We start from the raw sequence: 15,724 nt of genomic DNA on the forward strand, positions 1-15,724 counted from the left end.
AGTTGCGGTGCGGGCGCCACCGCCAACCAGCAAGTTCGGCGAGGCGGGCCCGCGTGACGTCGCGCGGCCAACGGCGGGCGGGGATTGGGCGGGGCGTTCCCGCCCTCCTGCTTCCGGGGCTGGCCGACCGCGCTCTTCCAGCTGCACAGATCCAGCCAGGGAGTGTGAGAGATTCGGGCGGGCGGCGAGCGACGGCGCCATGGAGGTGAGGTGGGGTCAGCGCGGGGGGGGCTTTCCAGGCGTTTGGGCCCCCCAAAGGATTCCTCAGGCCCCCGCCACCAGGGACCCTCTGCACCCCCGCTCTGGGATCCTGCTCCCCTCCAGCAGACTCCCCGCAGCCCTGCACCCCGCTCCCACAGGGCCACCTGGACGCCGCCCGTCTAGAGGGGTCCTCGCCTGGGGCGTTCAAGGGTCCCCAGACTCCCCCCCCCCCGCTCTAGGTTCCGGCCAGCGGGGCTGCCTGGCTCCACCTGCCCCGCCCCCCGGGTCTTCTACTCTCCCTGTTCCCACACTGCGCCCCAGGGCTCCCCCCAGTGTCCTGTGCTGCGTGTTCCCTACCCTGCGCCCCTTGCGCTGTTGCCCGGGGTCTCTGGCTTATCTTCCTCCGCCCCTGGGGGCCCCCTCGCTGTTAAAGTACCCTGCTAATGGCCCTTGCGTTCTGTCTAGCTGGAGGTTCCTGTTGCTCTGCTTGGGCCCAGGTCACATCCATGTCCTCCTCGGAGCCCCTAGAGCAGTGCTTCCCAAACTTTTCAGCATCACGCCTCCTTTTTGATTTCTTAAAAAATCGTTGCGTGCCCCCCCTTTCTCCCCCAGGCAAAACTTGTTGCGCAAAAAAGGAACTGACTGGTGCAGCAAAACTTGAGGGGCTGGGTTGCCTCGTGCTCCCCCCCCCCGAATTTCTTCACGCCCCCCCAGTTTGGGAACCCATGCCCTAGAGCTACCTGCTGTCCCCCACTGGGCTGTCTTGCCCCCCCAAAAGCTCTGTCTGGCATCATCTCTTGGGGGACACCCCATCACGTTCTGACTCCTCTCCCCAATGATTCTGTCTTGGCAGATGGAAGGAGCAGACGGGGCTGCTGTGCCCCCCAGCTTGGCTGATCGCTCCCACCGAAGCAGCATCTCCTCCACCTGTGCACGATGTAGGTGACATTTGGAAAGAAGGGGGTGTCGCTAAAGGAGAGGGGGTTCTGGTGGTTTCAGGGCAGGGATTGCAAGCTAGGATCCTGGGCGTTTTTCCCAGCTCTGGAAGGGAAATGGTCTCGGGGGGGTGGGGGGGCGAGAGGCCCCAAGTCTCCTGGGTTCTGTCTCAGTCTGGGATTGGATTTACTAGAGAGTTGCACACTTCATTGCTTATGTCTGCTGAGCTCTTTACGCACCGCGGGGGCTGCTTGCATCCTTCGTTGTGCTCTCTTCTTCCCCGCATTTCCCTGCCATATCGCCATCCTCTTCTACTTCAAGGACTCCCTGTAACCCCTTCCTCCGTTCTCCCCTGTGCCAGGGGCTGTGTATGGCCCCCATTTTTCCCTTTCCAGTTTTTGTGAATTTTTTTAACCAAATTCTGTAGGGAATTGCCTAAAATATTACTATAAATTTTGGGGCAACTCAGATTGGTGTTACAGACAGAAATGCCATGGAGTTGAGCATAAAGGTTGGTGAAAGCCAACTGTTGGGCCTCTACTGAGCCAGGTGTGTCATAGTTACAGCTGGTCAGAAGGTTTTCCAGGTGTTCTATGTCACCCAAAGATGCAGAGATATCAGAACTAGAACTGGCAGGTTCAACAAACTCCCCAACTCTAAACTCTTTGGGAAAATCAACAATTTTGTGATTAATTAAACAGGCTGTGTCATGTTTCTCAAACCAGAAAGTTCTGGGGGAGTTGTGTGGGTGTTTTTCCCAGCAGATATAGAAAAAAGATTCAAATTGAAACAAAACTGATCTGGACTGAAAATTTGTTAGCTCTTTGATTTGTGACAATGTTTGTATTTGTGACTTTTTATCCTAGTTTGGGAAGGGAATGCTTTTTGGTATCTCAAACTTTTATGAAACAGGAAAACTGTTTTCCTGGAGAGCTTGAGTCATGGCCCTCTGTTCTCCTCTTAGCACTGGATGTTCTGGTATATCTGATTGATGACACTGCAGTGCAGTTGAATGTGGAAAATTTGACATCTGTCACCGTTCATGAGCTACATCGTATTGTCCGGGACGCACTGCAGTTCCCTGAATGTGCCATGGAAGTCTTCTCCCTATGGCTCATCTCTCCTTTGCTTGGTAAGGTGCACCCTGTCCTATCATCTGGTGCCTTTTATGGAGGAGGAGATTAGGGGAAACTTAGGCACAGAAAGGGGAAGAGATTGGTTTTGAGGTCTTGTGTAAAGTAATTGGTGGAGCTAGCAATGGAACCCAGGAATTTCCTGTCCCCTCTGTTCTAATCATTAGGCCACCCACTCCCCTTCCTGAGTATGGAATGGAACCCACCAATGTGGTTCCCAGCTCTGACTGCCAAGCTATAGTCTTTCCTGTTGCTAAGGATAGAACCCAGGAGTGCTGCCTCCCAGCCCAGTGCCCAAACCACTAGATCCTGCTCCCTTCCCAGCATTCTGGGCACAGAACCCAGGAGTACTGACTCCTGGTTCTGTACTGAAACCATTAGCCTGTCCTGTCTTTTCATTTATCTGCTTCTCACTTCACATTGTCTATTTCATACATAGCAAATGGTTGCTGTTTGATTTTCCAGTGTATCCCCTGGCTGTTGTGTGACTAAGCCATTGTTAAAATAAAGAATGAGGAAGCTTCCTGAATCCATAGGTCTGTGTTCCTCCATAGAGGTTTTGAAATATTTTCTGTTCTAAGTTGTTTAGAACAGCTGCATCTGTGTCAAGCGAAGGAACCCTGTATAAACATCACCTCAGAAATGGCTGCATTTCAACTGTGGGCAAAGCAACTTGTAACAAAGTGCTTTTGGAGTGCAGCATGTTGTTTATAGAGGGTCCTGCAGTTGGTACTGCCTCAGGGACTGTTTTTATAGGGATTCCTCACTGAGTATACGATGCTGCAGGGATTCATAGTGATGAACACTAGGAACAGTTCCTCTCTTGCACACTTACTGCACAGTCATTTGCACAGGGTTCCTGGCTTCCCTCAAAGCAAAAGTCCTGCAGTCGGCTGTGCTTTGTGGGTCTGAGCACCCAGCATGAGGGACATTAACAGGAAGTGTTGAATGGCTGGCAGTGGGTCTGTTGATCCTGAGTCTTTCCAGCTGGGAGCATGTTGAGAGCAGAATGGAAACTTCCAAAGAGCATCCAGGCAAAATGAATCATTTCATGGCACTGCTCCAGCTAGCGTAGCTGGTGTCCATGTCTTCTGGATTACATCAGGTCCCTTATCTTTCACCAGCTTCCCATTCTTAGCCCAGCTCTGCTACAGCCTGTCAAATACTCCTCCTCTGTGCTCTCACACTTCCCACAGTCTCCCCAGCCTAATAGTTTTCACTGGCCCTCTCCTGCTAATAGGAGTCCCAGCAATGTCTGAGTGTCTTCAAACAGCTTCTCAGGCTTTTTTACCCAATGCAGTGGTGGTGCTGGGTTTGATGCCCTCCGTGGGAAGGAAGACTGGGAGTCCATGCTCCGGGATTCTCTCCCCAGCTCTGGTAAGGGAGTGGGGTCTAATGGGGAGAGCCTGGAAGCCAGGATTACTCCTGGTACAGGACGTTGAGTATGTTGTTAGGGCTCAGTCTCTGTCCGGGTGCTTGGATGCTGCAGTTCAGGAAGTGGAATATGCTCATGATCAATGAGTTTTGGGCGTGTAGCTTTCTTTCCGCCTGTCCCCCACCACCCTCAGTTAGGAGGACCATCTCCCCCTGTGGCATCCCAACTGCTGCGTGAATTGCCTTTGCAGCTCCTGTTCAGGACCTCAGTGGTCAGGAGTGCAGCTATTACCCCTCCTCTGCCCCCTCCCCCAGGTCCGTGAGGACATTCACAAAGTGGGGCTTTCAGGTTTCCCCTGTCCCACCCCACCTGGTGACTGTCCCCAGGCCTTAGCAGGGATGAATTTAGCAGGGGCTTGTAAGTGGTCTAGGAAGGCTGGTCTTTCTATTACAGTAGTGCCTAGAGCAGCATTTCTCCCAACACTGGTGACCCCTTTCACACAGCAAACCCCTGAGTACGACCCTCCCCGTGCAAATTAAAACACGTTTTTAATATATTTAACACTATTACAAATGCTGGAGGCAAATCGGGGCTTGGGGTGGAGGTTGGCAATTTGAGACTGCTCCATGTAGTGACCTTGTGATCCCCTGAGGGGTCTCGACCCCCAGTTTGAGAACCCCTGGCCTAGAGAACCAGTTGACAACAGGACCTCTTTATGGCGTGTGCATTATTAATAGGGATGTAAATGGTTAACCAGTTAGGTGAAGCTTACCAGTTCCAGTTAACTAGTAGAGGCTGGAGCAGCTCCTCGGCCACACTGGGTAGGAGGCTGCTCCAGTACTGCGGGGCCCACTGCAGGCAGGGGCTGCTCTGGCCAGCCCTGCCGGATCCCCCTCACCACAAGTTCCACACTGGATTCTGGGGAGCCTTCACTGCGGACTCTGCAGTATAAAGCTCATATATTTCTGTGTCTGTGTGTCTCATATATATACACACTGTGTCTCTGTCTCTGTCTGTCTCTCCTCGACAAACTATTGAATCTACTCGCCCATGGCGAGTAGATTTCAGTCTGGCACCCCGTTTACCGGTGACGCGTGCATGCACAATGCGGCTCTTGCACACGCGTAGTGTGGGGCTGGCGAGCGGCTTTCAAGCCGTGTGTGTGTGTGTGTGTGTGTGTGTGTGTGTGTGTGTGTGTGTATATAAAATTTTCCTGTTGGATGACAATGATATCATCACGTCATCTGCATCCTCAGGCTGCTGCTCGCCTCCGTCTTCAGCCTTGGCGCCATCCCCTCCAGGCATGGACTGCTGTAGCTCTGGCTCCTGCTTCATGCCTGGGGGGCAACACCGCTGGGGAGGAGCTGCTGGGGCTGGGTCCTGCCTGACACCTCCACCCTCTGGGCTGCACTGAGTCCTCTCTCCCATCCGAGCCCAACCTCCCCTCCCCCTTCCAGGCCACACTGTGTCCCCTCCACCATCCGAGCCTCGCCCTCCCACCCAGGCTGCGCTGGGTCCCCTCGGCCATCTGAGCCCAACCCCGCCCCACCCCCCAGCCCCCTCGCCTCTTTGCTGACATATTGCACCCCCAGCCCACTCCTCCTCCCTCTCCACTGGCCAGACACCTACCCCCAGCCTGCTGTAGAGCTGATGCTCTGTTTCTCTCTCTGTCACAGAGGTTCAGCTGAAGCCAAAGCACCAGCCATACAAGGTGTGCCGGCAGTGGCAGGAGCTGCTCTTCCGTTTCACTGATTGCCCAGAGGATGAGATCATGCAGGGTATGCGTGTGAGGCTTCCTTGCTCCTTCCGGGCCTGCTGACACCCCCGCCCAACCTTGGAATGCCCCACTCTTACTGTTGAGCTCCTAGTATCTGGCTTAGTTGGGGGGGAAATGGGGGGGTTAAAAAGTGATCCGGGGGTGAGAACTTTAGGAGTTGGGTGTTCCCTCCCCCTCCATCTTGGGACTAGGAGTTGGGTCTGGTGGGTTAGAGTAGCGGGAGAGGTGTCCAGTCAGGGGAGAGAAGGGGAGTCTAGTGGGGTTGGTAGCTAGGATTCTGGGGTTCTCTTACAGCTCTGACCTGTGTCTTTGGCCTGGCTGGCTCCTCAGACAGTTTCTAGGAGGCAGTGGTAAACCAGACTCTTTTGGACCATAAGACAGGACTATGCAGCACTTTAAAGACTGACAAGATGGTTTATTAGGTGATGAGCTTTCGTGGGCCAGACCCAGTTCCCCAGATCATATTGTGGAAGAAAATTGGCATGACCATATATACCAAAGGGATACAATTAAAAAAAGTGAACACCGTGTTCACTTTTTTTGATTATATTCCTTTGGTATATATGGTCATGCCAATTTTCTTCCACAATATGATCTGGGGAACTGGGTCTGGCCCACGAAAGCTCATCACCTAATAAACCATCTTGTCAGTCTTTAAAGTGCTGCACAGTCCTGTCTTTTGTTTCAGCAAGACCAGACTAACACGGCTACATCTCTATTACTATTCTTTTGGACCATGTACATGTCTTTACTGAGGCCTCTTTCATCTCCCAGATGAGCCATCCTTGCAGTTCAGAAGGAATGTTTTTTTCCCGAAGAGGAGGGAGTTGCAGGTGAGCATGTTGGCTCCTATGTGAGTCTCCTCTCTTGGTGTCACTCACCTCTGTGACCATGTGGCAAGGCCTTTTACATGTTGATTAACTTGCTATTGATTAGTCTCTGACTATCCAGGGAGTTGAGAGCGTAAACCCATTGCAAGCCCACAAGAAATGGGGTCCTAGGGAAATCCCATCCTAGTCATTCACAATTTCTGTTGCAGTAGCTCTGCCTGGGTATCCCTCCCTGGCAGCCCAGATCAGGGTCCCCATTGTACCACCCGCACAGACCATCCACTCTCTGAGGTGAGAGAGAGTCCCTGCATAGAAGATCTTAAAGGCTAGTGAGATGGATTGTTCTTGCTGTTATACAGATAGGGAAACTGAGGCACAGAGAGGGGCTGTGACTTGCCAAAGGTCACACCTGGGAGGCAGAACCAGAAACAGAACCCAGATGTCCTGTGTCCCAGTGTCAGTTCCTAACTAAGATCCTTCCTCTATTAAAAAGTCTGCTCTGTCTCACTAGGCCATTGTAAAATCTTGCTATGACCAACCTGGTGTTCTGGACTTCATGTTAAACCATCAGCTCAGTCCCTCTGCCTCCTGCTCTGATTCCTTAGGCCTTGTCTGCATGAGGAAAGTCACGCTGATTAACCACAGATTTGAGATATGGATCCATCTCCTCTGGAGAGGTTCTGAATTGGGTTCCCCAGTGCCATTCAGCGAGAGATCAAGCAGCTCGGTCTGTTGGTTTTTATTGCAAAGCAGATTGAGAAGGGATGTGTTGGTTGAAGATACCTGCATGGGGAGAAAATGCCCCATGCCAAAACGATGGAACAAGCCAGGACAGCTCCAGCAAAATGCCACTGTGGAAACCAAAACTTTGCAGGAATGATTTTGATGCCTGTAGCAGGGAAAACTGCTCCAAGCCCAAGAGGGCCACTGAGAGACAGGTCAATAGTGCAGTGCTGAGGTGGTGGTCTTGGATGTGATAGTAAGGACTTGAACCTGGGTTCATGTCAGATTTCGGTTGGGAGCAGAACTTTAGACTCCCACATTCTAGGCAAGTGTTTCTCTACCCCGTGGGAGTTGGGCTGGGGGTTGTTTTCCAAGAGAAATTTGGAAAGGTTTTGTTTTCGTTCTCCCATCGGCACAGAAGCAAATGTTCAAACTTGAGGTTTTTTTCACGCAGTGAAATTGATTCCTCTTCCGCCTCTCTCTACCAGGTCAAGAACCCTGTAGTGGAACTGGCTGGGAAACAATCAGACACATTCAAACTAGAAATAAGGCATCAGTTTTTAATGGTGCAGATGATTAACAGCTGCAACAAACTCACTGGGCCATGGTGGAGTCTCTTCCTTTGGATCCTTCACCTCCAGGCTAGGAGAGATGGATCAGGACATGGCTCTATACAGGGGTAGCTGAGGGAAATGTAATGGCCTGTGTCTAAACGGGTTTCCTATCTGATAATCAACTGAGCCTTTTTGGCCTTAAAAGTGCTCTCCCAGGCAGCTCAGCATGAGCCAGAGCTGGAACTGGAGCCAGGGTCTGTCCTTTACTTTATCTTGCCCTTTGGTCCACAGATTGAAAACGAGGCTGTCCTGCGGCTGCTCTACGAAGAGGCCAAATTCAATATCCTGGAGGGACGCTACCCGTGTGACGCGGAGGACTGTGAGCAGCTGGGGGCTCTGGTCTGCAGGCTGCAACTGGGTCCCTATGACCAGGACCAGCACACGGCCTGTGCCTTGAAGTGAGAGCAGTGGGGAGTGTTGCAGAGGATAAGGGGGCATGGTCTAGAGCAGGGGGGTTGGTCCCCTAAAGGACGTCAGCCTTTTAACTGTGGGCTGGGGTATAAACTCAGGGCTATGTCCTTCCCCTTTGATGCCTGGTTGATCTCCCACTGCTGTTAGTGTGGGTCTGGCCTGGGAACAGTCTTTATGCAGTTACTAGGGGGCTGTATGCTTAGTAGCTTGCATAGGCCAAGCACATTCCACAAGCCAGGAGCTCTGTCCATCCCGCCACAGCTGCATATGTGCCACCTTCCCAGACCCGTCCTTCTCAGGGACTCCTTGCAACCCGCCCTCAATCACCTCCCTGCCGGGGGTTCTGTATGCCATGCACTCCCCCTGCCACACATCAGTGTCCCCCATTCTCCTCCCTGTGCCATGGGTTGTGTGCATGCTCCCATTCCACACCCACTTCTTTCTGTCTGGGCAATCGGTCATTCAGGGTGTGCACGTGTCACTCTTGAGAAGAGAGAAGCAGGTGTGGTGGTGTCCTGCTGGAGGCATGAATAATGCCAACAGCTAACTCTTTGATTTGTACACAACTGCACAAGTGCTTGAAACTGGATGTGACACTCACATGGCAGATGCTCCATGAGTTCCTCATATTTTCCCCTTGTGGTTTTCCACTTCCCCAAAATCCATTGGATTTTGACCATTGATGCCTAGAAGGTGCTCTGAAGTTCTAGCAGCGATCAGTTGCAGCAGCCTGTTGTTGCATCTCTACAGAGAAGTACCTTTGAATTAGCTGCACTTCTGTTGCTGTATTCAATATTGGCCCAGGAGCAAAGCTGTAGGCTGACTTTTGCTTTTCCACTTCAGTTCTAGATTCTCCCCTCTTCCTTTGTCTTTCTCTCCATGTTTCTTCTCTCTGCTCACCCTCTCCTACAACAGTTGCTCCCCACTCCCTCTGCTAAAAAGATCAGCTATGGAGTATTCATGTCACCTGAAACACAACCTCCAGGGAGAGTTGGGTGTGTCATGAAGAGTAGACCCCTTAGTGGCTTGCTGGAAACTCAGACGTGTCAGTTATATTTAGGGCAGATTTGCCCCCCTTCCAAAGCAATTGGTTCAGGCTGCCTGCAAACTCAGGTAGGCCTCATTGTGTTACTTGCACTCAGAGCATCTTCCCCCCCCCCCCGCCCCCCCCGCCCGCCCCATCTCTGAGATATTGTCAGGCTGATGGCAGATGCTGTGATGTGAGTGGTGCTCCAGTGACGTTGGGAAAGCTTTCTTGGCAGCCATGAGTGAAGGCTGAGATTCTGTGCCACTTGCACATCATGCAAGCCATAAATACATGATATGGGACACACTTGGTTTGATACCTAGCTGAGTACACGTACCTCCAAGAGCTGGGAATGGACCCCAGAAATCCTGGGCCCCAGACCCTTGTTGCTCTAATCTTTGTACCCCAGTCCATTCCTGGAGCTGGGGCTAGAACCCAGGAGCACTGGCTCCAAGTTCTCTTGCAAGTGCTTTCCTGTGCTTGGAGTGGTGCTGAAGAAAGAAGATGTGGCAGGTTTTGCCCACTCTGTGCAGTGTGGGTGCAGCTGGCTGGCTCTGGTTGGGGGTATGCTGATTCCACACAGCTCGCTCACTCCCAAGGAATGTGGGATTGGCTGGGATCCTGAGCCGGGATAAGTGCTCATTGTCCCACCCAGCAGTGCTCAGACTCTGGGGCAGCTGAACTGGACTTGCCCGGGAACAATAGTGCTATTCAGTGGGGTGGTGCTGGGAGCTACGCCCCCACCACTCCTGGGGAGTCTAGTCACAGCTGTGTAAAATGTCCGTGTGCAGACCTGGGCGCGCTGCGCTAAGCAATCGGCACAGAAGGAGAGGGTGCTGTGGCTGCTCGGTGTGCTCTGGTGCTTCTGGTTCCTGCCAGAGCCCAGGACTCCCAGGCCCCAGCTCTCTTACCCCCCCACTCTCCCCACCACACCTGTATTACCCACAACACTCACTCTCCGAGGGGGAGCTGGAGTGGAAGGGGCTGCCATAGCCAGGAAGTGGGGGGGGGGGAGGTTGAAGGGGAGGGAGATGTCCTAGACCAGGGCCATGAAGCAGCTGGTTAGGGTTGTCCCCCATGGTCTGCTTGCCCCCCCGTTCTGAGAGCTGTGCTGTCCCTGCAGAGAGAAGCTAGAGTCTTTCCTACCTGCTCACCTGTGCCGGCGGGGGCACAGCCTGCTGGCAGCACTGCGGAAGCGGGGGGCCAAACAGCCAGCCTATGAGCAGGGGCTGTTCCAGGCCTACCAAGCTGTGCGGGAAGAGGCAGCCTGCGGGGAGCCTGAGGCTCTGCTCCAGCACTACCGGGCCTATCTGCAGAGGTGCCACCAGCTGCCATACTATGGGTGAGTCTACAAGCCTGGCTGCTGAGTAACCTCCTGCGCCTGTCAGTGTGGGGATGGTGAGGGTGATTTGGCAATCCCATTCATTTCACCCTGTCCTCTATTCTCCATCGGCCTGGGCCCCTCAGGCGCTGCACTAGTTGTGCAGGCGTCATTCCCTGGCTGTAGCACGGTGACAGGATCTCGCAATAGTGCCTGTGTCTTTGTTATCCGTAGCTCTGGGGACGTGGGGAAGGAATGTGTTATCCAGCAGTGTTCCTTGTAAGCTGGGCACTTGTGCGTCCGCTCAGGGGAGATTCAAATGCCATCCAGCTGATCCGCAGAGCACCCACAGCTGGGTTTTTGTTTCTATTGGGGGGTGCCCGTTCACACCTGACTCAGTGCACATAACAAAATTTATTCTGCACACGGATGAAAAAAGATTAGAGGGAACATTGGTGTCCGGGAGACAAACTCCCAAACCTTCCCAGTTTTATTGGTGAGTGCTTGTGCAATCTGAGCACTTCCCTGTGCAAGGCTTCCCTGCCCTGGTGCAATGTGTGTGTCTTCCTCCAGCTGCGCTTTCTTCTATGGGGAGATTGACAAGCCAGCCCAGGGCTTCCTGCACCGGGGAGGGCGCAAGGCAGTGTCAGTCGCCATCAGCCTGGAGGGGGTGTATGTCATTGACAGCAAAGAGAAGGTAACGCTGGCCGGGGGGTGGTGTCTCAAGTGGCTGGGGTTGGCTAGAGCTGGGCTGTTGCATTGGGCAGCAGTGGGTAGAGAAGGGGCTGAGCCATGATCGCTGCAGCCAGATCATGGCCTCCTCTCCTACCCATGCCACAGCAAGAGGGTGGCCAATGCAGACCACAGGGCCTGTCCCAAGACCAGGGCTGGGGACAGGACGCTGCGGCCAGATGGGGGATGGACCCCGATTGGGGCCTTGTTGGCCAGGCTACAGTAGCTAGGCCTTTGCAGCAATTGTGGGGCCACCAGGTCTGGGCCACAGAGGCCGCCCCAGGAGCATGGCGGCTGGGGACAGGCTGCAGCAGTCAGATGGGGGCTGGAGCCAGGCTGCCACACCCAGATGGAGGCATTTGCTGCTGCCAGCCCCTCTCATGTGTGTTCCCAGCCAGGATTGTGTGTTCCTCAGCTAGCCTTTTAAATGAGCAGAGTCCCCCAGCCAGCTCTTCCTGGGGCACAGCCGGTTCTTAGTGGGGTGCAGCACTTCACTTCACCTCTGGCTAACGGTGAAATAGACACGACCATCTTGACATGACTAATGACGTGTCTTGAAAATTCTGAATGAATTTTTCATTTTAATTGAAAAAAGTTGCCTGTGTTTTGGGCATGACAGAAGAGCCATATTTGGTTCTGTACTGAGCCATATTTAGCTCGAAAGCCATGGTTGGCTGACCCCTGGCACCTCCTAATACTGCCCAAGTGAGTGCTGTTTTCCTTGGTGGCTGTCACCACCATGTGCTGAGCAAGCCAATACCCCATGGAGGGGAAAGATCCTGTCCCATTCTCTGTCCCCCTGAGCCAGCCAGTCCCCCTGTCCTGGGGCTGGATTGTAGCTGGGACCCCTTGGGAGAGGAAGGTATCATGCTCCTTCCCTCTTCCTTTGGCAGCACGTCTTGCTGGGCCTGCAGTTCCAGGAGCTCTCGTGGGACCACACGTACCCTGATGAGGAGGAGGAGCACATCCTCTGGCTGGAGTTTGATGGGGAGAGTGAAGGGACCCTGGTGAACAAACTGCTGAAGATTTACTCCAAGCAGGTGACTGGGATTTCTGGGGGGTTGGCAGTCTCCAGCCCCTCCCCCCAAGCATCTGGCTGCCCCACGGAGGCTGCCAGTGAGGGGTAGGGAAGTTAATCAGTCTTCAGAGCAATGCACCGTCACAGTGCTAGCCATCTTCCTTTGCAGGAGCCTGGATTTGTTTCACAGGCCGACAGCTGTCAGACTGGGAACAGGTTCTTCTTGGGGCTGGTTAGTGGGGAAAGCATCCAGGTCCAAGTCCCTGAGCCAACAGACCCCCCCCTGCTGGAGCCCCCAAAGGAGAGCTTCCTCCTGTTGCATTCACCACCTCCCTGGTGCGGGGAGCCAGCCAGTTCTTGCTCCGCCCTAGCAGGGAAGGGCCCAGCCGACCCATAGCCCCCCCTCCTATTGCAGGCAGAGCTGATGAATGGCCTTATCGAGTACTGCATCGAGCTGAACGCAGCAGCAGAGGCGTCGGTGCCAGAGAACAGCACCTCCCAGAGCCCCACGCTAACACCGCTGGCCAGCAGGCAGCGCCCCAAGCTGCGGCGACAGAACAGTGTGGTCAGCAGCCGCATCCAGCACCTCACCACTATAGACTACATTGAGGATGGTAAGGAGCAGGGGCTTTGTCCTGGGGTGCTGCAACCAGCTTGGAGCCACCACTGGGCCTGGCCAGGCCTGGCCTCTCCTGGTCTGCTGGAACTTCCAGTGTCTCTTGTTCTAGAGTTACTCCCAGTGGCATCTCCTAGTTCCAATACCACCCCAGCATACAGCAGAGCCAGTGGCAGAGCCCTCTGTTGTAACTGACTAGATCCCATTGCTTCCCAGAGCCAGGGAGAACCCAGGAGTCCTGGCTCCCAGCCTCACCCACCAACCCTTCCCAGAGTCCTCCCTTAGGCTCTGCTGGGACTCTCAAGCAGTCTTGGGGGAAGCAGTCATTTTGTGAGCTATTTCCAGCTCCCACTAGTAAGTTGTGGCCCCATGGAGTTCAGTGAGCAAATGCAGGACTGACTTGTGCTCCTATCTCTTTCCCTTTCTTCTCCCTCTGCCAACCCGACTCCCTGGGCTCCAGGCAAAGAGATCAAGCGTGTGAAACCCAAGCGGACGGCCTCCTTCTTCTCTCGCCAGTTCTCACACAGCCCAACCGCCTACTCGGCTGTGCAGGCTCCAGCGGAGAGCCTGGAGCAGGGCTGAGTGCCGTCTTCACTGGTGCACAGGGAGCAACGGACCAATCCATATGGGGCATGCCCTGTGGCCAGCACGGTGGCTCCTCTGGTCTAAGACATGCGCCTCTCTAAGTTATTCTGTGTTAATTTATACCAATGGGATCCCAGCTTGCTGCATCTAAAGTCATTGCCCTCCGGTCTATTCCCTCTTCTGCAGCCATTCCATCCTGGGCCCTTAGGTGCCTGGGTTATCTGGTTATGTTGAGTGTTCTGTGCAACGGGGCACTGACATCCCCTCCTGGGGAGTGGAAGCTTCCTGGTGTAGTTCTACTGTGTCTCTGTTGGCCCCACTGCTGATTTCAGTTGGCACCGATGTAAATGAAGGGAGGAGCGGCCATGCCATCTTGCCAAGCCAGCATCGCTCTGAGATCATCTTGCCTACCCCTCTGTGCTCCTAGGCCTATGAGCGCTGTCCTAGTGGACAGTGCTCTGCATTGTTTTTCTGTGCCGGAGTCTCTGCACTCGGTGAAGTGTCCTGCGGACGCAGGTTTCGCAGCGTGCAGGGCTGGAGCTACTTGGAGGAGTCAAGTCTCACGCAGGACAGATGTGGATGCAGGCGTTGGTTCATTCTACATCCCTTAGAATGTTGGTGTGTCTTGGCTGTATCCCCTGGTGGGCTGTTCCATTTTCAGACCTGTGCGGGATAGCGATTCCAATGGGTGGGGGAGTAGTGATTCAACATAACGCTGCCTGCATTTCTGGAAGAACCGATTGCATAGCAGCTTTAAGGCCTTTCACACTTCAGCTGGTGAGGGCATGTGAGTCTGATTTCAAAGCTGACCTCACCTCTGGTCCACAATTAATTCAGTCCAGGACAGGTGGCATGAAGTGTGCTGTGAAGCAAAGGGGGAAAGACTGCTTTGCTGCTGAAGCTTCATTAAGAAACAAGTCTCCAGTCTGGCTTTGATGTCTCACTGGCCCTAAAAAATCCCATCTTGGTTTTTGCTGCATCTAATTCCTGTCCCAAGTATTCAGTCCGCTTTCCGGAGGGGTGCTGGGATGTTTGGTTTGTACATATCGCTCTTTCTATGGATGGGATGTCAGTGGTTCAGGAAATGCTGAGTCCCCCACGTGAATCCCAGCTCAGCTGTGGAGAAAACATGCTTCGGTATTAATACAAGGGGTCAGTAATTGACTGCAGCAGGTTTACTTGCTGGATGTGCAGCTGTTGGAAGGAGCAAGTTCCTTGCCTTTCTGAAGCTGATGGTTGGTGTATTTCAAGTTGGGTATGGTGACCTACACCAGGGGTCCAAACTGCTGTGCCTTATCCATCCAGGACAAAGAGTCTATTTAGAACAACTTAGCCTGTGTCTGTGGTTTGATTTTTGAGCCAAAGGGGTTTAACAAGTTCTGTGCATCTAATCCTTTGGTCCATTTTGAAATTCTTAGCCTTAAAGCCCAAGCACTGCACCCTTTCCTGTGAGCAATTTATTTCCCTAATGGGGAAGAGGTGTAGGGGGTGGCTATTAAATGACTGTGATGCTTGTTATCCTTTTAAAATCAGCACTGTGCAGTTTAAACTGTGGAGGCAGCTGTGGAATAAAACGGTCAGGGTGGGATATTTACAGGGACAGAGGGGATTTACATTTGAACAGCTGTTTCATTTAACTGGGGATGGGGTGGTGATTGGACACCTTGGCCTTGCTTCCCACAGTGCTGATGACAGAGAGGCAAGCAAGCTGAAACTGTGCAAGTAGAGCAAGTCAGTTTTCCCATCTAGACAAACCCTTGGTGTCTGGCAGTGGTTTTGTGTGGTGGGGAGGGAGGCCATCACACAAGGGCACTGAGAATCTTAAACCATACTGACCTGCCAGTCATACAGCTACACAAACACATCTCATGCTCCTGGGCTCCCCAGTCTCTATCATGCACTTTGGAGGTGTCTCTCTTGTAGCAGCAAGGCTTTTCCAGGGATTGTACCAGATGTTACTGCTTGTGGATTGACTCTGGATGGCAGTTCATCCCCTGCACTGCCTAAGCAGAGTAAACAGCCAGAAGCTAGAGATCTAAAGCACTTAGCCCATGTTAGCTGCACCGGTGCCAAGAAGGCTCTGCCTTCTTCCGCTGGGGGATTGGCAACTGAGCCCAGGGTGGTGTTGGGCTGAGACTGGTATTTTGAACTCTGGGCCTAAGATGGGGTTTCAGGCACTCAACACCCATTGAATTTCAATGGAGTTCCACTGCCTCCCTTGGGGAGAATCCTTAATTCTTATCTTTTCACTCTGAGCACTTGTCGGGGTCAATCCGGCATCCAAACTGACCAGCAATTAGGCTGCATGGAAAGGAAGATGGTCAGTGTCCAAGCGGCTGAGGTGCTCAACTCTGATTTCCTTGGGGATTTCCAGGTCGTCTTTTCCTCTGTTCCTTCAGGCCCAGGCAGTACAGTGTCACTAAGC

General features: G+C 53.3%; 1 protein-coding gene across 2 annotated transcripts; it reads left to right on the forward strand.

Annotated features, from left to right (window-relative positions):
• FRMD8 (FERM domain containing 8) lies at positions 1 to 15,462 on the forward strand. Of its 2 annotated transcripts, XM_075939187.2 has the most exons (11): positions 1 to 205; positions 1,055 to 1,139; positions 2,102 to 2,269; positions 5,322 to 5,423; positions 6,197 to 6,255; positions 7,821 to 7,987; positions 10,151 to 10,369; positions 10,922 to 11,045; positions 11,974 to 12,120; positions 12,514 to 12,712; positions 13,175 to 15,462. In XM_075939187.2, the coding sequence occupies exons 1-11, from the start codon at positions 200 to 202 to the stop codon at positions 13,294 to 13,296; spliced, it is 1,398 nt and encodes a 465-aa protein (XP_075795302.1). In that variant the 5' UTR covers positions 1 to 199; the 3' UTR covers positions 13,297 to 15,462. The 2 variants fall into 2 exon arrangements, with proteins under 2 accessions (XP_075795302.1, XP_006131691.3); XM_006131629.4 differs by lacking the exon at positions 1 to 205 and having other exon boundaries at positions 1,037 to 1,139.
• The last annotated feature ends 262 nt before the right edge of the window (positions 15,463 to 15,724 follow it).

Source organism: Pelodiscus sinensis, chromosome 11, assembly GCF_052426305.1.
Source record: "Pelodiscus sinensis isolate ZL-2025 chromosome 11, ASM5242630v1, whole genome shotgun sequence".
In the NCBI taxonomy this organism is placed as follows: Eukaryota; Metazoa; Chordata; order Testudines; family Trionychidae; genus Pelodiscus; species Pelodiscus sinensis.

Excerpts from the sequence above, each read along its gene's own strand:
- FRMD8 (XM_006131629.4), top strand. The coding sequence starts at position 1,037 with ATGATTCTGTCTTGGCAGATGGAAGGAGCAGACGGGGCTGCTGTGCCC. Across the intron at positions 2,270-5,321 it reads GCTCATCTCTCCTTTGCTTG|AGGTTCAGCTGAAGCCAAAG; the intron begins GTAAGGTGCACC and ends TCTCTGTCACAG. Across the intron at positions 6,256-7,820 it reads CGAAGAGGAGGGAGTTGCAG|ATTGAAAACGAGGCTGTCCT; the intron begins GTGAGCATGTTG and ends TTTGGTCCACAG.